The following is a 17,649-nucleotide window of genomic DNA, read 5'->3' on the forward strand; positions in this document are numbered from 1 at the left end:
TTTGAGTTTTATGTCAGTGAACATTTTGTTATAGTGACATTTACAGTGATTTTTTTGCCTAATTTTTGTTATGTATGTTTAATTTATCCTTAAATCTGTTTTTTTCTACCTCTAGACATAACATTTATGAAATGTCAGATGCTGCTTATTAGTGCAATGTTACGCTAGGTCAAACAGCTAAATCACCTCTCAAAGACTATTTTTGCAGGAGGATGCAGTTTTACTAATCAGGAGCTCAGCTACAGTGTGACAGATGTAATCCAATTAGAGCCAATAAGATTTTGCATTTAACCAGTAATTAGTTCAATTGTCGCTCTTTCATATTATCATTTTGATTTTATGGATTGACGAAAAAGTCTAGTGTTCACTTCAAATTTAGTTTCTATTTTTGGTTGCTGAAAAATGTTTACCAAAAAACAAACACAGCTAATGATTTAAGAGATAATGGTCTAATTAGTGTGCAGTATTTCTGACATATTTAAACATCTTATGTTTTTTGGACACTGGTTGTTGCAAAGATCAAATCTGTCTCTGTTTTTTAGTGATGCTGCTTGTGCTTGAAGATTCCCTGAAGATAACTGGCCATCAAAGATAAGTCAAGAGAGGCCTTCGAGAACATTTTTATGAGCTGCTATAAGCTACGAGCTGCTATAAGATGATTATTGAAAGTATTTCCAGTGTACCTTCCATATGAGATGAAGGAGAAAAGATCCACTAGAGTCATTTTTCTCCACTCTGTAACACACCTCTGGAGGCCTGGAGGGCACTGGGAAAGAAAAGCACAAGATTTCAAGCCTTAGTTAACTACAGCGCTCAAAAATACTGATTTAATACCACTGGCTTATTTTGTCGTAGTACCAGGTATACTGGGAAAGTATTTCAATAAATTTAGTAAGTCTTATTCTCAGTGTTCCCCCCATGGTTGTTAAAGTCCCCGGCCTGTAACTTGATGAATGCAAGCAGTTACCCCTGCCTAGCGTCCTCGCACTGACGTCAGAGCTCCAGTCACTCCAGATGCCTGACTTCGATCTGCAGGCCACAGCAGCCCTGTAGATGGTAGACATCAGGAGGTCTTGGATCGTGTAGGTCAGTGTCTGATCTTCCTGGGCAGGGACAAAATCTAGAGCCTGGAAACCAAAAAAAGCACAAGAGATAAATAGTGGCAGCTGACTCAATCAAAATGTCACCTAAAAACATTCTTCAAAAATATTTCTAAGTAAGGTGCTCTGTATTATTGCTATAACACTCTGTAAGGTGACTGTATAGCTCTCCATTCTCCCTCTAAACACATATATGATTGCATTTGGTTTGAGAGCTCTCACTAACACCTTAGCTCCAGAAAAAGATGGTGCCAAAGTCAAAACCGAGGGCAACACTAAAACGGTCATGAAAAATGGTGTTAGTCCGCACATCCAAATTGTTAAATACTGCCATTTTGTCAGTTGTGTCGATGTCAGAGATCAACACGCAAAGGCACCTTTCACAGCAGTATCATACTCACCAGGCGTGTCAGTTTTAGAGACAGCGGTCCCCTTTCCCGGCAGTATGATACACACTGGGCGGCGTGATATAAAGAGCAACAAAGTCCATATAGGGAGGAGTGGGAGGGATGATGGATGGGTCAACAAACTCTGGAGCCTGCTGTTCATTTCTCATGTGAATTTTAAGCCAAATCATGATGTTGTTTCAAAACCTAACCACGGACCTTTGTTGCCTAAACCTAAAAAAATAAACCTAATTACAGCTGCTGCGCAGCGATGGGTTGGGTCCGGGCATTTTTAGGCAATTCTGAGCAACAAGCAGAAGAAATGGAAGACATTTAGGAATTTAGCAACACAATCTGCCTTTTGCATCAGCTGAGGCTTGAACTCACAACCTCTGAGACTAAGAATCAAGTTCTATCTCACTGAGCTAATCAGTCAGTGACAGTTCATGTGTAGCTTCACAAACTGACTAAGCCAGACGTGCAGGTTTAGCAGCCATCCATGCATGGAAAAGCAGATTTCAAACCACTGTAAAAAAATTCAGTTATCGAAACAAAAATCTGAAAATACACATATTGCATCTAGACAGCATGGAGATGTTGGTAATTTATTTTAACAATGATTGATTTGCTCCATAAGTGAAAAACTGATGTTTAACTAGTTGAGCTATGTGCAAAGTGAGAAGCCTCAGATGGTTTCACACTGAAGTATTGACACTGGATCTTTGTGTAAAGTTTGGTTTATTTTCAAGCATGAGAAGGCAGATTTTCTAGCAGGACGAAGACTTGAAGATGCTGCACAGTGATCAGTCACGCTCAGGCAATTTTAAGCAATAAACTGGAGCACAGGAAGATGATTAAGATGTTTAGATTACAATGTGGATTCTGCACCAGTTGAGGCTCGAACCCGCAACCTCTGGAACCTAAGACGGTCATCTACCGCTCTGAGCTAATTGGCAAGTAGCAACTCAACAGTGGCTTCACAAACTGAGTAAGCCATTCACTGTTGTGTAGGAAAGCAGCCATCCGTGCATGGAAAGGCAGATTTGAAACCACTGTAAAAAAAATTCAGTTATTAAGACAAATATCTGAAAATACACATATTGCATCTAGACAGCATGGAGATGTTGGTAATTTGTTTGTAACAGTGATTGATTTGCTCCATAAGTGAAAAACTGATGTTTAAAATTGCCATTTTTACATTGACTCCAATTGTTCACATTAGAGCAAAAGTCAAAATGCTGTCTGTGATGGAAATTTTGTACTTCATGAAGAGAGATGTGAACTGAAGTCACACGCAGGAATGTTCAATGTAATTGTGACCTGTGACTTGTGACCCTTTGTGTTGTTTCATGACACATGTAAGGTATTGAATAATCACTCAAGGTATTGAATATATACTCAAGGTTATCACTTCCTTCTTTGTGAATGATTCCTTTAAGTGCAGAAGGGCAGAGTGATAACACACCCACAGAGACAGATAAATATATAGCTTTTCTCCTTAGACATTAAGTCTTCACTTTGTAACCGACCTGCATGTTGCTCTGTGAATGCTCCTCTTGTACAAGATTAAACCCTTGTTTGAATTTTGAGCTGACTCCAATCTCCTTCCTCCAGTTCTAAAGTATTGCAGAATTATCTTAACACTGTCAAAAATTCAGTTTTTGAGATAAAATTCTGAAATTTGCCACACATCATCTACCATGACTCTAGAGTTTTGTCTTTTTTCATGAACACTGAAGATTTATTTAGCAAGAATTTGCATGTATATGTTTACAGTACTGTTTACAGTCAAACATTTTGATGCACTGTAGGCTCAATTTTTGATAAATCAAAAATCTGAGAAACATAGTTTTTGTAGGACAGTCTGAAGATGCTCTGTAGCAAGTTTGGTGTCAATTGAGCAAAAATTGTGGGAGGAGATAGGTTTAAGAAGTTTTACAGTTTTTGAAAAAAACAGAGTGATGAACTTAATAAGAAGAATACCTAGGATTACAATAGTGTCCTGGCAGCTTAGCTGCCCGGACCCTAAAAATGGAGTGTTTTATCAACATTGTAGGTTTATTTTGAAAAAGACTGTGCGCATGAAAGGAGCAGAAACAGAGGTGTATTTTCAAAAGACAAAATCCATGTAACAAGAGTGTTGACACGCCAGCTCTGAGAGTCTAAAACAGATGCAGGATACCTAGTGTCATGTTTAGATATGTACTGTAGGTCCACTGACAAAGCATCAGTATTTGACAAGCTGGAATGAGAACATTTTAGGGAACAGGATGGTGAACAGCTTCTTTGATAATGCCGTCCTAATATCAGTGGTAACTACCATATGAGCACAGTGCAGAGCAGCAGCGATGGCTAGCCAATGGGATACACATGTGCAATAAAATGCACACACGACCTTGGAGAAGCTCAGATTAGAGATTTGCCGCTATATTAAATGTTGATTTGTACTCATGATGTACTGCTTAGATCCTCTACTTTCCTGTGAGATGAAAACAAAGCATCTCTGCAGCCACTCAGCTCCGTGACAAGAGGTGTCATTTACTGTCACTGAAGAGCAACTGAAACTGTCAGACAAATGTAGTGCGGTAAAAATATTTACCTCTGAGCTGTAGTGGAGGAAAGATATAAAGTTACATAATATGAAAATACTCATGTAAAGTTTAGTCATGTAAAATGTCTTGTACCTGAGTACTGTACTCGAGTAAATGGCCTTAGTTACATTCTGCCTTTCATGAGTATGTTTTTATGGTGCTGACCTGGGTCCATGTGTCAGTGCTGTCGACTCTGTAGCGAAGCCGACAGCCGCCGTCACCGCTGCTTCTCCAAGACACAACCACAGAGTCCTCAGTGAAGCCAAGGACAGTTAATACAGGCTGAGAGGGCTTGACTGAGGAGAGGAGACAAGGAGAGGACATGAGGAAAGGATGCAGGGAGAATTGCTTGATCAGAATCTGTCTACAGTCAGTCTGTCAGTTCTTAAATCTGCCTCACCCTAACCACCTCTATGTGGGCTTCATTTTTCAGCCTGGAGGTTGCTGCTTGATAAAAACACTAACTGGTATTACAGTCGTTACTTGGTAGTGGAGTGATCAACTGTCTGGGCCACTGACCTGCCTGATGGAGAGAGACAGTTTGAGGTTGGGACCAGATCTCCGTTCCTGTCATGTAGTTTTTGATCCTGGCTGTAACGCTGAGGACAGACAATGGGGCAAAGATCGCTGGACAGGACAAGACTCTGTATTCTCTGAGGAGGAAGAATAAAAGGAGCGAATTTGAAACTAAATCACCAGCTCAGGGATTAGGTTTCATATTACACATCTGTCGTTTAATCTTTACACTTTATTACAACACAAAATTGTAAATGCACTTTAACAGGCTGACCCTCTACATGTCAGAAATATGACGTGATTAAAGCTGGAGTATGTGGTTATATACAGAAGCTGAGAAAGGCAGATTAAACAGCTCCTTTTCCTCTGATAACAGGTAAATGTATTGCGGTTCTCGAGCAAACAAAAGGTGGATCTCTGAGTTAACGAGATAATCTATCACAAGAAAATGATTTTTGTTTTCTTGACATCATGGGTTAATTCTGAAGAACTCAAACAGAATGAGAGCTTGTTCGATCGCACCAGATTTCCATCTTCAAGATCTGTCACGACAGTCCAGAAGGATTCTCAACTGAACAGTTGTCAAGGCATAAAAGTGTAGTTTTGTTTCAAACCCAATCACCAGAAAAATGTGCATTGAACGTCTCTCCAAACCACCAAATGTTACATTGGCACATTATTTAGAATACATTGAAAATTTACATTTCAAGAGTTTCTGGAAAACCGCCACAAAGCATCTAAATCTATGAAAAACAAAATGATTCATAATAATTTTGCACACAGAACAAATTTCATCACTAGGAGCAACTCTTCATGACAGGAAGCTTTGTGCATACGGCCCCTGGAGTGCAACTTACAAAATGAGCTCATTATTAAGCCGACTTCCTTTGTTTACCTGCTGAAGATGAGAGAGACGTGAGACTTAGTGTGGCTGTTTGACTCCTGACTCCACTCACATGTCATGGATCTGTGTGTATGCTGGTAGCCACAGGACATGTTCAGGGTGTCTGCAGGGAAACGACACACGTCTTACGTTAGTGAAAGCAGTATTTAGTTTACAGGCAATGACTGTAGCCTGTGTGTGTTTAATCACGGAAGTGGGGAGGACGCAGGACTTGTATCAACAGGTGCGGCCTGGTGTGGCTTTGACTTAGACGTAATGACGGGTAATAGGTCGGTTCTGGTACTGAGCTTTACAGGCATGAGTGGGTGTGGATTTTCAAAAATGGACCTGTGCAGGAATCTAATTTGGAGTTCAGTGTCTTACCCAGGGATACAGAAGAGCCGGGATCGACCTGCTGATCATCCAATTTCAGGACAACCAGCTCTACCTCCTGAGCCACAGCCGCCCCCAAAAGTCTGAGATCTTTTATTTCAAATTGTGAAAAATGGGAGCAAAAAAAAAAGTGTTGCATTCTGGTTTTTCAACAGAGTACATGTTTTTATTTGCTTGATAACATTGTGAGCCAGCTAATGAGGTAATGCTTTTGACCCGATAGCTAGGTCCTGAAGTTTAAATTCCCACTGACTCGGGATTCGCAAAGAAATTTCCCTCTGCTGTTCTCTGTTGTTTGGTATTGGAACCATTTAGAGTTAAATATTTGGATTTGTAAATATAACATTTGAAGAACACAGCTCAAAGGGGACTCACTTTGTCAAAATTAGTCAAAAAGCCACAGAAAAGTGACCTGACTTCTCTGCATAATATCCACATGCAAACTCACCCACAACAGCTGTTATTGAATTAATATCATGAAACAAATTCTATAGAAATACATCTTGAAGGCAATTTCACAGTATATGTCTGACAGAGCCAACATCAAAATATCTGACTCTCAGCAGTGACAGACGTATTGGGATACTTTTGCTTAAAGCAGCAGTGTGTAGGATTTGGTGGCATCTAGTTGTGAGGATTGCACATTACAACCAGCTGAAACCTCCCCTATGTGGCAAGCCTGAGCTCCCAGTTAGGATTTCTTCAGTGTTCATTGTTCAGAAGGTTTTGACCAGGAGCTGAATTCTTCGCAAAGGTCTCCTCTTCCTCTCCAAAAGAAATGGACCAGGCGATTAAAACCGATAAAAAAACAGAATTAAGCAGTTTAACATTACAACTCAGTGCTTCCTCTACACTGTTTGGCAAATCACAGATGAGCCGCTCTCCCAGCACCTGTCATGTGTGCTCACCTTTTTTTTTCTGATAACTTAAAGCAACACTTGCCTTTCATCTATTAATAAGCTGATGGCACACTAAAATGTAAGTGAATTCCACCAGAGATCCAAACTCATAATTATACCATTCTGGTTATGGTTCTAAGAAAACTCTGACCAATCACTGTGTGATTTTTCCTTCAGGGATTTATCCAGGTTTCATATGAGAGGAGGAGATCTCCGCCCGTCGCTAGGCTAATTTATACAATGTAAAATGCCATAGGCTTGTGCTAATAACGTTAGCATGTTGTATTTGTGGGGAAAATGTGTCCAGATAAAGACAAGTGTTTGTCTGTGAATGCTGCGAGTTATAGTGAAGCTGAGTTGTGTACTTTTGTTTGAAACTGTCTCTATTAAGCCATGTTTAATGTGTGTTTAATGTGTGTTTTGAATCAATTAAACTTTACAGCACTTAACAGAAACCTCCACCGGAGAGCGAGTGCAACGTTACCTTGCCAACGCCTAAGTCTATCATAGACGTAATGAGGACGTAATGGAGGAGGGGGGAGTAGGCCTTTGGAGGGAGGTGGGAGTTAAATTCCATTTCTGCCAATGTATCCCCCTAAATCCTACACACTGGAGCTTTAAAGGAGCAATAAGCAAAATTCATCATTTCTAGATTGAAGGAATCGCTATGTGAAGAACTAGAGGTGTAATTTCATCTGGAGTATAGCATGACCTCACACACCCTCTCTCTGTGTTGATCTCCAGCCAATTGTTTACAAGCCGGTCCGGCTGCGCGTTCATGTACATTCATGTGAATGTGGGAAGAAGCAGCGGGTTTATCTGGCAGCTGAGTGAAGCTGGGTGAAGTGGAGGCTGCGGAGGAAACACCGGGATGGGTTAACGTCCGGAGCTTGAGTTATTAGCGGCTCGGTCCCAGCAATGGGTCAGGCGTTACGGTTGTGTTAAGTGAGTAAGTTAGCCCGGCAGCCCAGCTAACATTTTCAATTAGCATTGTAAAATGTAGCCTCTCGGGCAGCCTGGCGGGCTCGCAGGCAGCCCGCCAGGTTACATTTTTGTAATATATTTGCTGAGATGGAGGCGAGGCTCAGTGACTACAAGAGCTGATAGAAGCGCTCCATAGCTGTTAAGTTACTCAAGTAGCCAGTGGCAGCCGATGTCTCTAGCCGACCCAGCTAGTGCTAACACCGGGAGCTAACGCTAACATTCCTCCTCTTCTCCGTGAGTGAGAGCGATGTTTTAAAACATTGCTTCAGGTTAAAGTGGGAAGAAGCAGCGGGTTTATCGGGCAGCTGAGTGAAGCTGGGTGAAGTGGAGGCTGCGGAGGAAACACCGGGATGGGTTCATGTCTGGAGCTTGAGCAGCTGCCCGCTAGGCTAAAACATCGCTCTCACTCACGGAGAAGAGGAGGAACGTTAGCGTTAGCTCCCGGTGTTAGCACTAGCCGAGTCAACTGCCACCGGCTACTGGAGTAACTTAACAGCTATGGAGAGCAGAGGCAGAGGGAGGAGTGGCTCATGATACACTTTGTTTTGGTCTACAGGCAGTGCACAACAGCAAACCTAGCGGTGAAACGATTTCACTTTTTGCCCCTTTAAGTAAAAGTGATGCGAGTAAAAGTCCTGCATTTTAAACCTTATTCAAGTAAAAGTACATAATCACTTAAAAGTATTACACTCCACAACACTAGAAGTATAAAGCTGCATTAAATGGAAATACTCAAGTAAAGTACAAGTACGTCAAATTTGCACTTATATATAATATTTGAGTAGATGTACACGTGTGTGTGTGTTTGTGTGTGTATTCACTCTGTATAGATGCCGGCGGTCGAGGGCCACAGTCTCTGTCGTCAGTGACACACACTCGGTTGTCCTCCTTACACGGCTTCAGGTCAGAGTGGCGCACCGTCACCTCTGACACACAAAGACACAGAAAACTGGCAATTAGAAAATCACGTCAAAACACAACCTGATGATCGAGGATCTCATCACCATCTGCAAGTCTGATTTGTTCTGAATGACTAAACAGATACACTGAAGTTAACCAAAATGAATGTAAATGCATCACCCAGGAGTCTTAATTTTAAGATACAGGGTCGATCTGGACAAACTAAACCAAGATGACTGAGTGGAATTTCTGTCTGAATTATATTTTAAACATGGATTATTTCAGTGACTCTTGACCTGGTGGTCAGGATTAAAACTTTTTCAAATTTCTTTTATTTATTATTTCTATTGATTTGTAAAATACTGGATGGTTTTATCTCCTCAAGCCTCTAAAATTACTTCACATTTACCAAAGCTCGAAGCAAAAACCCCATGGTCGGCACAAACCCCATTAATCCAGTGACAGGGGGTCACATGACAATATGGATTTGTGTTTAAGGGACACAATACATTAGGTAACAGGAGCCCTGTATGTAAGACATCCCCCATCATAGAGAGTTTAGTATTCGTACATTGGGTTGACCTTGGAGTATCAATGAAAGAGCAGTAAACACATCAAACCTCTTCTGTTGGTTTGCAAAGAATTGAATGCAAAATAAACACAGATTAAACCTCGCTCAGATCACAGTGACATACGACAAAAAAACAGAAGTTAAACCTTGCCTGTTTGGACGCTCATTATAAACCCTGAAATGATTTTATTGAGACTAATCCAAATCGACGCCCAAACACATCTGAGACCGGTTGTTTAAAGTCTACAATAAAAACAACTTCAGTCTTAACCAACCCCCGCCTGGAAAACCATGCAAGGTTTAACATTTAAACAAGCTGCAAAATGAAATACACGTCTTTAATCATGTCGTGTTGTCTCATGGTGTGAGCAACTCACCATGAGAAAACACACAGAGGAGGTGCATCACTGTCCACGCAGCGAGGTGCAGTTTAGGAGACCAAACGTCCATCTCAACGGGTAAAAATGACAATATATTCAAAGATCAGCTCATTGTAGACATCCAAAAGTTTTTGGAGTTCAAAATTTCAAAATTAAAAAAAAAGTTCAAAATTTTTATACCCCTTGTTTTACCATGTAAATGATTAGACACTGAGAACGTGTTATGTTTTATCTCTGATGTGTTAAAGATTGAGCGGTGGAAGAGGAAGCCAGCACATGAACGCAGACTGAGACGCTGAAGTCAGCTCGGTCAGGAAGTTGCACAATGCCTGCAAGTGACACCCATCAGATATGTATATGTGTGTGTGTGTGTGTGTGTGTGTGTGTGTGTGTGTGTGTGTGTGTGTGTGTATGTGTGTATGTGTGTGTGTGTGTGTAAATTTCCTTTGAAATGGCCACATTTTGTCCCCACAGCCTCTCATGAAAATGAAACTGTGCGGCACAAATGTCCACATAATTAAAACAAGTGATGCATGTGTGATACGAAATGTGATACATGTGATACATGTAGGATTTTAACATCCGTAAGTCAACACAATACTGTAGAGGAGCAGTGTGGGGAAGTCTGTCTCTCTTATCCACAGCATGACTCTGGGATGTCACTGACTGTGTTTACACGCACAAAATATTCCAGCTTTTGCCTTTATTCCAACCCGGTCTCACGCTGAAGTCCTCGAAATCCAGCACAGCCGGTTTGTTCGCATCAAACCCTGTCCTTTTCTTCCTAAACCCAACCATGTGCATTAGTTGTCGGAGGAAAAGAAATGTCAATTTGCGTTGTTGTACTGACGTATTGCGTTTATTTTAGAAGTGACTGTGCAAACTGTAAATTTCCTGTGAAAACCAAAGTGTATTTTGGAAGAAGACAATGCAGGGACGTCAACAACGAACACACCCGGAGTACCTTGCACATCATATCTGGACGTAGAAGGTCCATGACCAAACGTCAATATGTGCTACTGACAATGAATGCTAATGACAATGAATGTCTAATGTAGAAAAGTGGACCAGCTGGTGCCGCTTGTGCTGTTTTGGTTTTGTTTTTGTTTTCTTTGCTGTTGTTGTTGCTTTTTTTATTTTGCATAAAATTTGGAAATTTTTCAAAGTTCTGAAGTTCCATAGTCCATAGTTTCATTCCTTCAGCCGCCTCCTTGAAAAGGTCAGTGTTCTGATATTTGCGCATATCCAAAATGATACCCAAGTCTTTCATGATGTTTAAGAGGAGGTGTGTGTCTTCTTCCAACCAGAAATGTGGACTAGCAAAACTCAGGAAACTCCAAGGCACTCTCTTTGGAAATGTTAAAAAGCCTTTATTCTTATGGCTTGGTCATCTTAAACTTTTGCCACCTTAAGAACTGGCTTTTAGTGACGGTCTCTGATGCCAAAATCATTGACAAAGCATTTGACGACTCTGGAGTGAGAACAGGCTGGTTCTACACAGTGCAAACCTTTTTGGAATCAGGGTTGTACAATAAAATGTAGTTTGAGATACTGCCAGCAAAAAGAAATAAACTCAAAATAAAGATTCTGACTGTGAAAAGACTGAAGGAGCCAGAGCCCGTGGCATTTAAATGGAAATTTGTTATTATAACACTTAGACTTGCGTAGTGTTTGACTTGACTTTGCGGTGATCTAAAGCTGGTCTGGAGTTGTGGAGATAAGCCCTTTCTTCCCCTTTCACTGTCATGGTCTTCTTGCAAAATGGTCTCTTGCTCCCATGATACATGATTTGACTCTTAAACTTCCTTAATCCCTTACTATATAGGTGTGCTGTACCCAGACATTGCTGTCCCTCTGACAGGTGTTTGTGCTTGACTGAAGAACTTGCCAAAGATCATTTGTCTAACAACTGTGTCTCCTGGTGTCTGGTTTGGTGGAAGATGGCAGCAGTGACCTTCTGGGCAGCAGTGTTGCTCACTTACGGAGTCTCTACAGGAATTGCAATGGTAGAGTACTAATGCTGAATGATGGCTTGCTTCATTGTAACTGCTGTGAGTAAGATGACCGTGAAACAAGATGATTTGTTCTTATAATGTCTATTGTTTCTTTAAAGGTCCCCAGTGGATCATCTCAGGGCCAAGGTAGATATGCGAAGGCCTCCAGAGGATCCTCAAAGGTCCCAAGTAGATATCAGAAGGCCTCAAGAGCATCTTCGCCGGTTGCCAGTGGATCTTCGAATATCCCCAGTGCATCTTGGCAGGCTCCCAGTGGAGCTGGGCCCTCGGCTGGGGCCTCGGCTGGGGCAGACGACATCCTAAAACTGGACATGGCTCCAAACTCTGTTGACGACATGTACCAAGGCTGCAAAAGAGAAATGTACCAGAATCTCCAAGAATTACTGGCAAATGAGAAGAACAAAAACCCCACATTCAAAGGGGCCTGGGAGAGCTCAGAACAACGGTACAACAACAAATTTAAGAAATCAAAACCAGCCCTGGGGAAAGACCGTATTGTAGCTATTTACTATTACACCTTTGGCGGAGACAATGCGTATCTTGATTTCAATAATGCAGTTCGAACCCAGGGGCCTCAGTACAAGACCACATTTGGGTATCACGCACTTCACTTTCTCCTGACCGACGCCATTCAAACTCTCAAAGAACGCAGGCTCTCAAACCTCGCTCCGGGAGACGACGGATGTGTCACTGGCTACCGCCGTGTTGACAAAACCTTTGACCAAGTCGTCAACACGCAGCTTCGATTCGGCTCTTTTACCTCAAGCTCAATGGGTCAGTACAGCAAGAAGGTAGAGAGATTTGGAGACAAGACGTGCTTTGAGATTTACACATGCTTTGGAGTAGACATCTCCATGTATTCTAAGTTTGAGAACGAAGGCGAAGTGCTGATTCCTCCTTACGAGGTCTTTAAAGTGGTAGGGGTGAAGAAGAGATCTCAGTATAAGGATCTTCCATGTGAGGTGGAATATAAACTCAGGAGTACAAAAACATTTGTCTCCAATTTGAATTGTGCTCTTATTAAGAAGTAAAGCACTCTCACGTTTTACATACAGTTAACAAAACGTCAAATTTAGGATTTAGGACGCACTGTTTTAAATGTTGTGTTAATCAAAATTCATCTGAGTATGGATTTATTTGTTAACATTTGAATGACTCAACAATATCACACTGACTTTAAACACTGAACACACAGGTTTACAGCAACAAGTGTTTCAAGAAAAAAGATGCATTAAAATTAATCTCTAAATTGTGTAATTGTTGTACTGGGTCTGTATTAAAATGTTAAAATGAAAATCAAAAATTTGTAAATTGTTTGAAACAATTGTAGTAATGCATTGTGTTATTGCCTGTATTACCTGTATTTAAAGTGGATGCATAATCTGTCCTACAAAGTTACTGTATGAAACTGTGTCAAAAAAGAAATGGAATAATAATTAAACACACTTGTGTTCACAAGTTGTGCAAGTTTGTCATTTTTACAGTGAAACGCCTCGGTGTCCTTTCACTGTCCAACAACCCAAACAGAAGAAGCTCATCAGAAAGTTTGTACATAGCTGCCTGTGGCTGGTTCTACAGTGTCCCAACTTTTTTGGAATCAGGGTTGTACAATAAAATGTAGTTTGAGATACTGCCAGCAAAAAGAAATAAACTCAAAATAAAGATTCTGACTGTGAAAAGACTGAAGGAGCCAGAGCCCGTGACATTTAAATGGAAATTTGTTATTATAACACTTAGACTTGCGTAGTGTTTAACTTGACTTTGCGGTGATCTAAAGCTGGTCTGGAGTTGTGGAGATAAGCCCTTTCTTCCCCTTTCACTGTCATGGTCTTCTTGCAAAATGGTCTCTTGCTCCCATGATACATGACTTGACTCTTAAACTTCCTTAATCCCTTACTATATAGGTGTGCTGTACCCAGACATTGCTGTCCCTCTGACAGGTGTTTGTGCTTGACTGAAGAACTTGCCAAAGATCATTTGTCTAACAACCGTGTCTCCTGGTGTCTGGTTTGGTGGAAGATGGCAGCAGTGACCTTCTGGGCAGCAGTGTTGCTCACTTACGGAGTCTCTACAGGAATTGCAATGGTAGAGTACTAATGCTGAATGATGGCTTGCTTCATTGTAACTGCTGTGAGTAAGATGACCGTGAAACAAGATGATTTGTTCTTATAATGTCTATTGTTTCTTTGAAGGTCCCTGCTAAAGCTGGGGCTGGGCCCTCGGCTGGGGCAGACGACATCCTAAAACTGGACATGGCTCCAAACTCTGTTGACGACATGTACCAAGGCTGCAAAGATAAGATGTACCAGAAGCTCCAAGAATATCTGGCGAATGAGAAGAACACAAACCCCACATTCAAACGGGCCTGGGAGAGCTCAGAGCAATGGTACAACAAAAAATTTAAGAAATCAAAACCAGCCCTGGGGAAAGACCGTCTTGTAGCTATTTACTGTTACACCTTTAAAGACAATAAAGTGTATCTTGATTTCAATACTGCAGTTCGAACCCAGGCACCTCAGTACAAGACCACATTTGGGTATCACGCACTTCACTTTCTCCTAACTGACGCCATTCAAACTCTCAAAGGAGAAGAAAAACTCCCTCAGGGAGAAGACGGATGTGTCACCGTCTACCGCCGTGTTGACAAAACCTTTGACCAAGTTGTCAACACGCAGCTTCGATTGGGCTCTTTTACCTCAACCTCAATGGGTCAGTACGCCAACAAATATTTTGGAGACAAGACGTGCTTTGAGATTTACACGTGCTTTGGAGCAGACGTCTCCATGTATTCTCCATATCCAGAAGAACGCGAAGTGCTGATTCCTCCTTACGAGGTCTTTAAAGTGGTAGGGGTGAAGAAGAGATCTCAGTATAAGGATCTTCCATGTGAGGTGGAATATAAACTCAGGAGTACAAAAACATTTGTCTCCAATTTGAATTGTGCTCTTATTAAGAAGTAAAGCACTCTCACGTTTTACATACAGTTAACAAAACGTCAAATTTAGGATTTAGGACGCACTGTTTTAAATGTTGTGTTAATCAAAATTCATCTGAGTATGGATTTATTTGTTAACATTTGAATGACTCAACAATATCACACTGACTTTAAACACTGAACACACAGGTTTACAGCAACAAGTGTTTCAAGAAAAAAGATGCATTAAAATTAATCTCTAAATTGTGTAATTGTTGTACTGGGTCTGTATTAAAATGTTAAAATGAAAATCAAAAATTTGTAAATTGTTTGAAACAATTGTAGTAATGCATTGTGTTATTGCCTGTATTACCTGTATTTAAAGTGGATGCATAATCTGTCCTACAAAGTTACTGTATGAAACTGTGTCAAAAAAGAAATGGAATAATAATTAAACACACTTGTGTTCACAAGTTGTGCAAGTTTGTCATTTTTACAGTGAAACGCCTCGGTGTCCTTTCACTGTCCAACAACCCAAACAGAAGAAGCTCATCAGAAAGTTTGTACATAGCTGCCTGTGGCTGGTTCTACAGTGTCCCAACTTTTTTGGAATCAGGGTTGTACAATAAAATGTAGTTTGAGATACTGCCAGCAAAAAGAAATAAACTCAAAATAAAGATTCTGACTGTGAAAAGACTGAAGGAGCCAGAGCCCGTGACATTTAAATGGAAATTTGTTATTATAACACTTAGACTTGCGTAGTGTTTAACTTGACTTTGCGGTGATCTAAAGCTGGTCTGGAGTTGTGGAGATAAGCCCTTTCTTCCCCTTTCACTGTCATGGTCTTCTTGCAAAATGGTCTCTTGCTCCCATGATACATGACTTGACTCTTAAACTTCCTTAATCCCTTACTATATAGGTGTGCTGTACCCAGACATTGCTGTCCCTCTGACAGGTGTTTGTGCTTGACTGAAGGACTTGCCAAAGATCATTTGTCTAACAACCGTGTCTCCTGGTGTCTGGTTTGGTGGAAGATGGCAGCAGTGACCTTCTGGGCAGCAGTGTTGCTCACTTACGGAGTCTCTACAGGAATTGCAATGGTAGAGTACTAATGCTGAATGATGGCTTGCTTCATTGTAACTGCTGTGAGTAAGATGACCGTGAAACAAGATGATTTGTTCTTATAATGTCTATTGTTTCTTTGAAGGTCCCTGCTAAAGCTGGGGCTGGGCCCTCGGCTGGGGCAGACGACATCCTAAAACTGGACATGGCTCCAAACTCTGTTGACGACATGTACCAAGGCTGCAAAGATAAGATGTACCAGAAGCTCCAAGAATATCTGGCGAATGAGAAGAACACAAACCCCACATTCAAACGGGCCTGGGAGAGCTCAGAGCAATGGTACAACAAAAAATTTAAGAAATCAAAACCAGCCCTGGGGAAAGACCGTCTTGTAGCTATTTACTGTTACACCTTTAAAGACAATAAAGTGTATCTTGATTTCAATACTGCAGTTCGAACCCAGGCACCTCAGTACAAGACCACATTTGGGTATCACGCACTTCACTTTCTCCTAACTGACGCCATTCAAACTCTCAAAGGAGAAGAAAAACTCCCTCAGGGAGAAGACGGATGTGTCACCGTCTACCGCCGTGTTGACAAAACCTTTGACCAAGTTGTCAACACGCAGCTTCGATTGGGCTCTTTTACCTCAACCTCAATGGGTCAGTACGCCAACAAATATTTTGGAGACAAGACGTGCTTTGAGATTTACACGTGCTTTGGAGCAGACGTCTCCATGTATTCTCCATATCCAGAAGAACGCGAAGTGCTGATTCCTCCTTACGAGGTCTTTAAAGTGGTAGGGGTGAAGAAGAGATCTCAGTATAAGGATCTTCCATGTGAGGTGGAATATAAACTCAGGAGTACAAAAACATTTGTCTCCAATTTGAATTGTGCTCTTATTAAGAAGTAAAGCACTCTCACGTTTTACATACAGTTAACAAAACGTCAAATTTAGGATTTAGGACGCACTGTTTTAAATGTTGTGTTAATCAAAATTCATGTGAGTATGGATTTATTTGTTAACATTTGAATGACTCATCAATATCACATTGACTTCAAACACTGAACACACAGAGGTTTACAACAACAAGTGTTAAAATTAATCTCTAAATTGTGTAATTGTTATATTGGGTCTGTATTAAAATGTTAAAATGAAAATCAAGAATTTGTAAATGGTTTACAATTGTAGTAATGCATTGTGTTATTGCCTGTATTACCTGTATTTAAAGTGGATGCATACTCTGTCCTACAAAGTTACTGTATGAAAACTGTCAGAAAAGAAATGTGATAATAATTAAACACACTCGTGTTCACAGTTGTGCAAGTTTCTCATTTTTACAGTTGAACGCCTCGGTGTCCTCTCACTGTCCAACAACCCAAACTGTGCTTGTTGCTTTTGCTATTGGCTGTCCTTGGCGAGACCAGCCCTACTCTGCTTCTGGTAGGCTACACTGCACTTCTTAACACGTCTCCCATAGACTGAATATAATTAGTGGATTTGCAGTGGACACCAGAGAAATAGACACAACAAGGGCCGAGAACAGAGCTGAGAGACAGAGGACAGTATTAAGAAGGAAGAGAGGAGACAGAGACATAAGCCATGTTTCCATCAGCCTGTGTAGATGCGCATCTAGAAGTATCGCATCGGAAAATTATGATGGAAACGGAAAAAATTCAAATTAAAATCCCCTGATTAGCACAAACTAAAATACGCTCGCTTTAGCCGGGTTTTGGTTGATTAAAAAAAATGCTGATTTGCAAAACGGGGGATGGAAACAGTTATGTTTGAATTAAGTCTGACGTAGCGCACCTCTCTCCATGGTGATATCCACACTCCGGGTCGGGAAGGCGGTAATGCATTTACAAGCTGGTTGCCAACCACCAGAAAACATAGAAGAAGAATGCGAGACTTGTTTTGTTTCTGGTTCCGCGGAAAACCTGCGCAAGTTCGTAGTTTTCACCAAAGTCCGTACATTTAATGGAAACACACAGGATTTGTATTTCTTTTAATGCACATTTCCCAATGATTCAAATCACTTTTGGATGGAAACA

General features: G+C 41.0%; 4 protein-coding genes across 6 annotated transcripts in view; 3 read left to right on the forward strand and 1 right to left on the reverse strand.

The window, feature by feature from the left end:
• Positions 1–17,649, reverse strand: part of LOC117252812 (interleukin-6 receptor subunit beta) — a 37,742-nt gene that overhangs the window by 13,053 nt on the left and 7,040 nt on the right. For 2 of the 3 annotated variants that reach the window (XM_078171173.1, XM_033620011.2), the window contains exons 1-7: positions 9,601–9,889; positions 8,574–8,678; positions 5,489–5,600; positions 4,597–4,730; positions 4,243–4,373; positions 968–1,127; positions 684–766 (exon numbers count right to left, since the gene is read on the reverse strand). In XM_078171173.1, the coding sequence (XP_078027299.1) occupies positions 684–766; positions 968–1,127; positions 4,243–4,373; positions 4,597–4,730; positions 5,489–5,600; positions 8,574–8,678; positions 9,601–9,673 (798 nt within the window). In that variant the 5' untranslated portion in view covers positions 9,674–9,889. Of the gene's footprint in view, positions 1–683; positions 767–967; positions 1,128–4,242; positions 4,374–4,596; positions 4,731–5,488; positions 5,601–8,573; positions 8,679–9,600; positions 9,890–17,649 lie in introns of those variants that run through there. The other variant, XM_033620013.2, reaches the window with a different exon arrangement.
• On the forward strand, positions 11,442–13,076 carry LOC117250474 (erythroblast NAD(P)(+)--arginine ADP-ribosyltransferase-like). Its single transcript, XM_078171170.1, has 2 exons — positions 11,442–11,609; positions 11,717–13,076. Exons 1-2 carry the CDS (start codon positions 11,544–11,546, stop codon positions 12,647–12,649), a joined length of 999 nt encoding a protein of 332 aa, XP_078027296.1. The 5' UTR covers positions 11,442–11,543; the 3' UTR covers positions 12,650–13,076.
• Positions 13,564–15,005, forward strand: LOC117250475 (ecto-ADP-ribosyltransferase 5-like). The gene is made up of 2 exons (XM_033616507.2): positions 13,564–13,703; positions 13,811–15,005. The coding sequence occupies exons 1-2, from the start codon at positions 13,638–13,640 to the stop codon at positions 14,576–14,578; spliced, it is 834 nt and encodes a 277-aa protein (XP_033472398.2). The 5' UTR covers positions 13,564–13,637; the 3' UTR covers positions 14,579–15,005.
• Positions 15,398–16,910, forward strand: LOC117252814 (ecto-ADP-ribosyltransferase 5-like). Its single transcript, XM_033620015.2, has 2 exons — positions 15,398–15,632; positions 15,740–16,910. Exons 1-2 carry the CDS (start codon positions 15,567–15,569, stop codon positions 16,505–16,507), a joined length of 834 nt encoding a protein of 277 aa, XP_033475906.2. The 5' UTR covers positions 15,398–15,566; the 3' UTR covers positions 16,508–16,910.

The sequence above is a fragment of the Epinephelus lanceolatus genome, chromosome 9 (genome assembly GCF_041903045.1).
Source record: "Epinephelus lanceolatus isolate andai-2023 chromosome 9, ASM4190304v1, whole genome shotgun sequence".
Classification (NCBI taxonomy): domain Eukaryota; kingdom Metazoa; phylum Chordata; class Actinopteri; order Perciformes; family Serranidae; genus Epinephelus; species Epinephelus lanceolatus.

Bases quoted from the DNA above. Each gene is read 5' to 3' on its own strand.
- LOC117252814 (XM_033620015.2), top strand. From the start codon at position 15,567: ATGGCAGCAGTGACCTTCTGGGCAGCAGTGTTGCTCACTTACGGAGTC. The intron at 15,633-15,739 runs GTAGAGTACTAA...GTTTCTTTGAAG, and splicing joins TCTCTACAGGAATTGCAATG to GTCCCTGCTAAAGCTGGGGC.
- LOC117250474 (XM_078171170.1), top strand. From the start codon at position 11,544: ATGGCAGCAGTGACCTTCTGGGCAGCAGTGTTGCTCACTTACGGAGTC. The intron at 11,610-11,716 runs GTAGAGTACTAA...GTTTCTTTAAAG, and splicing joins TCTCTACAGGAATTGCAATG to GTCCCCAGTGGATCATCTCA.
- LOC117250475 (XM_033616507.2), top strand. From the start codon at position 13,638: ATGGCAGCAGTGACCTTCTGGGCAGCAGTGTTGCTCACTTACGGAGTC. The intron at 13,704-13,810 runs GTAGAGTACTAA...GTTTCTTTGAAG, and splicing joins TCTCTACAGGAATTGCAATG to GTCCCTGCTAAAGCTGGGGC.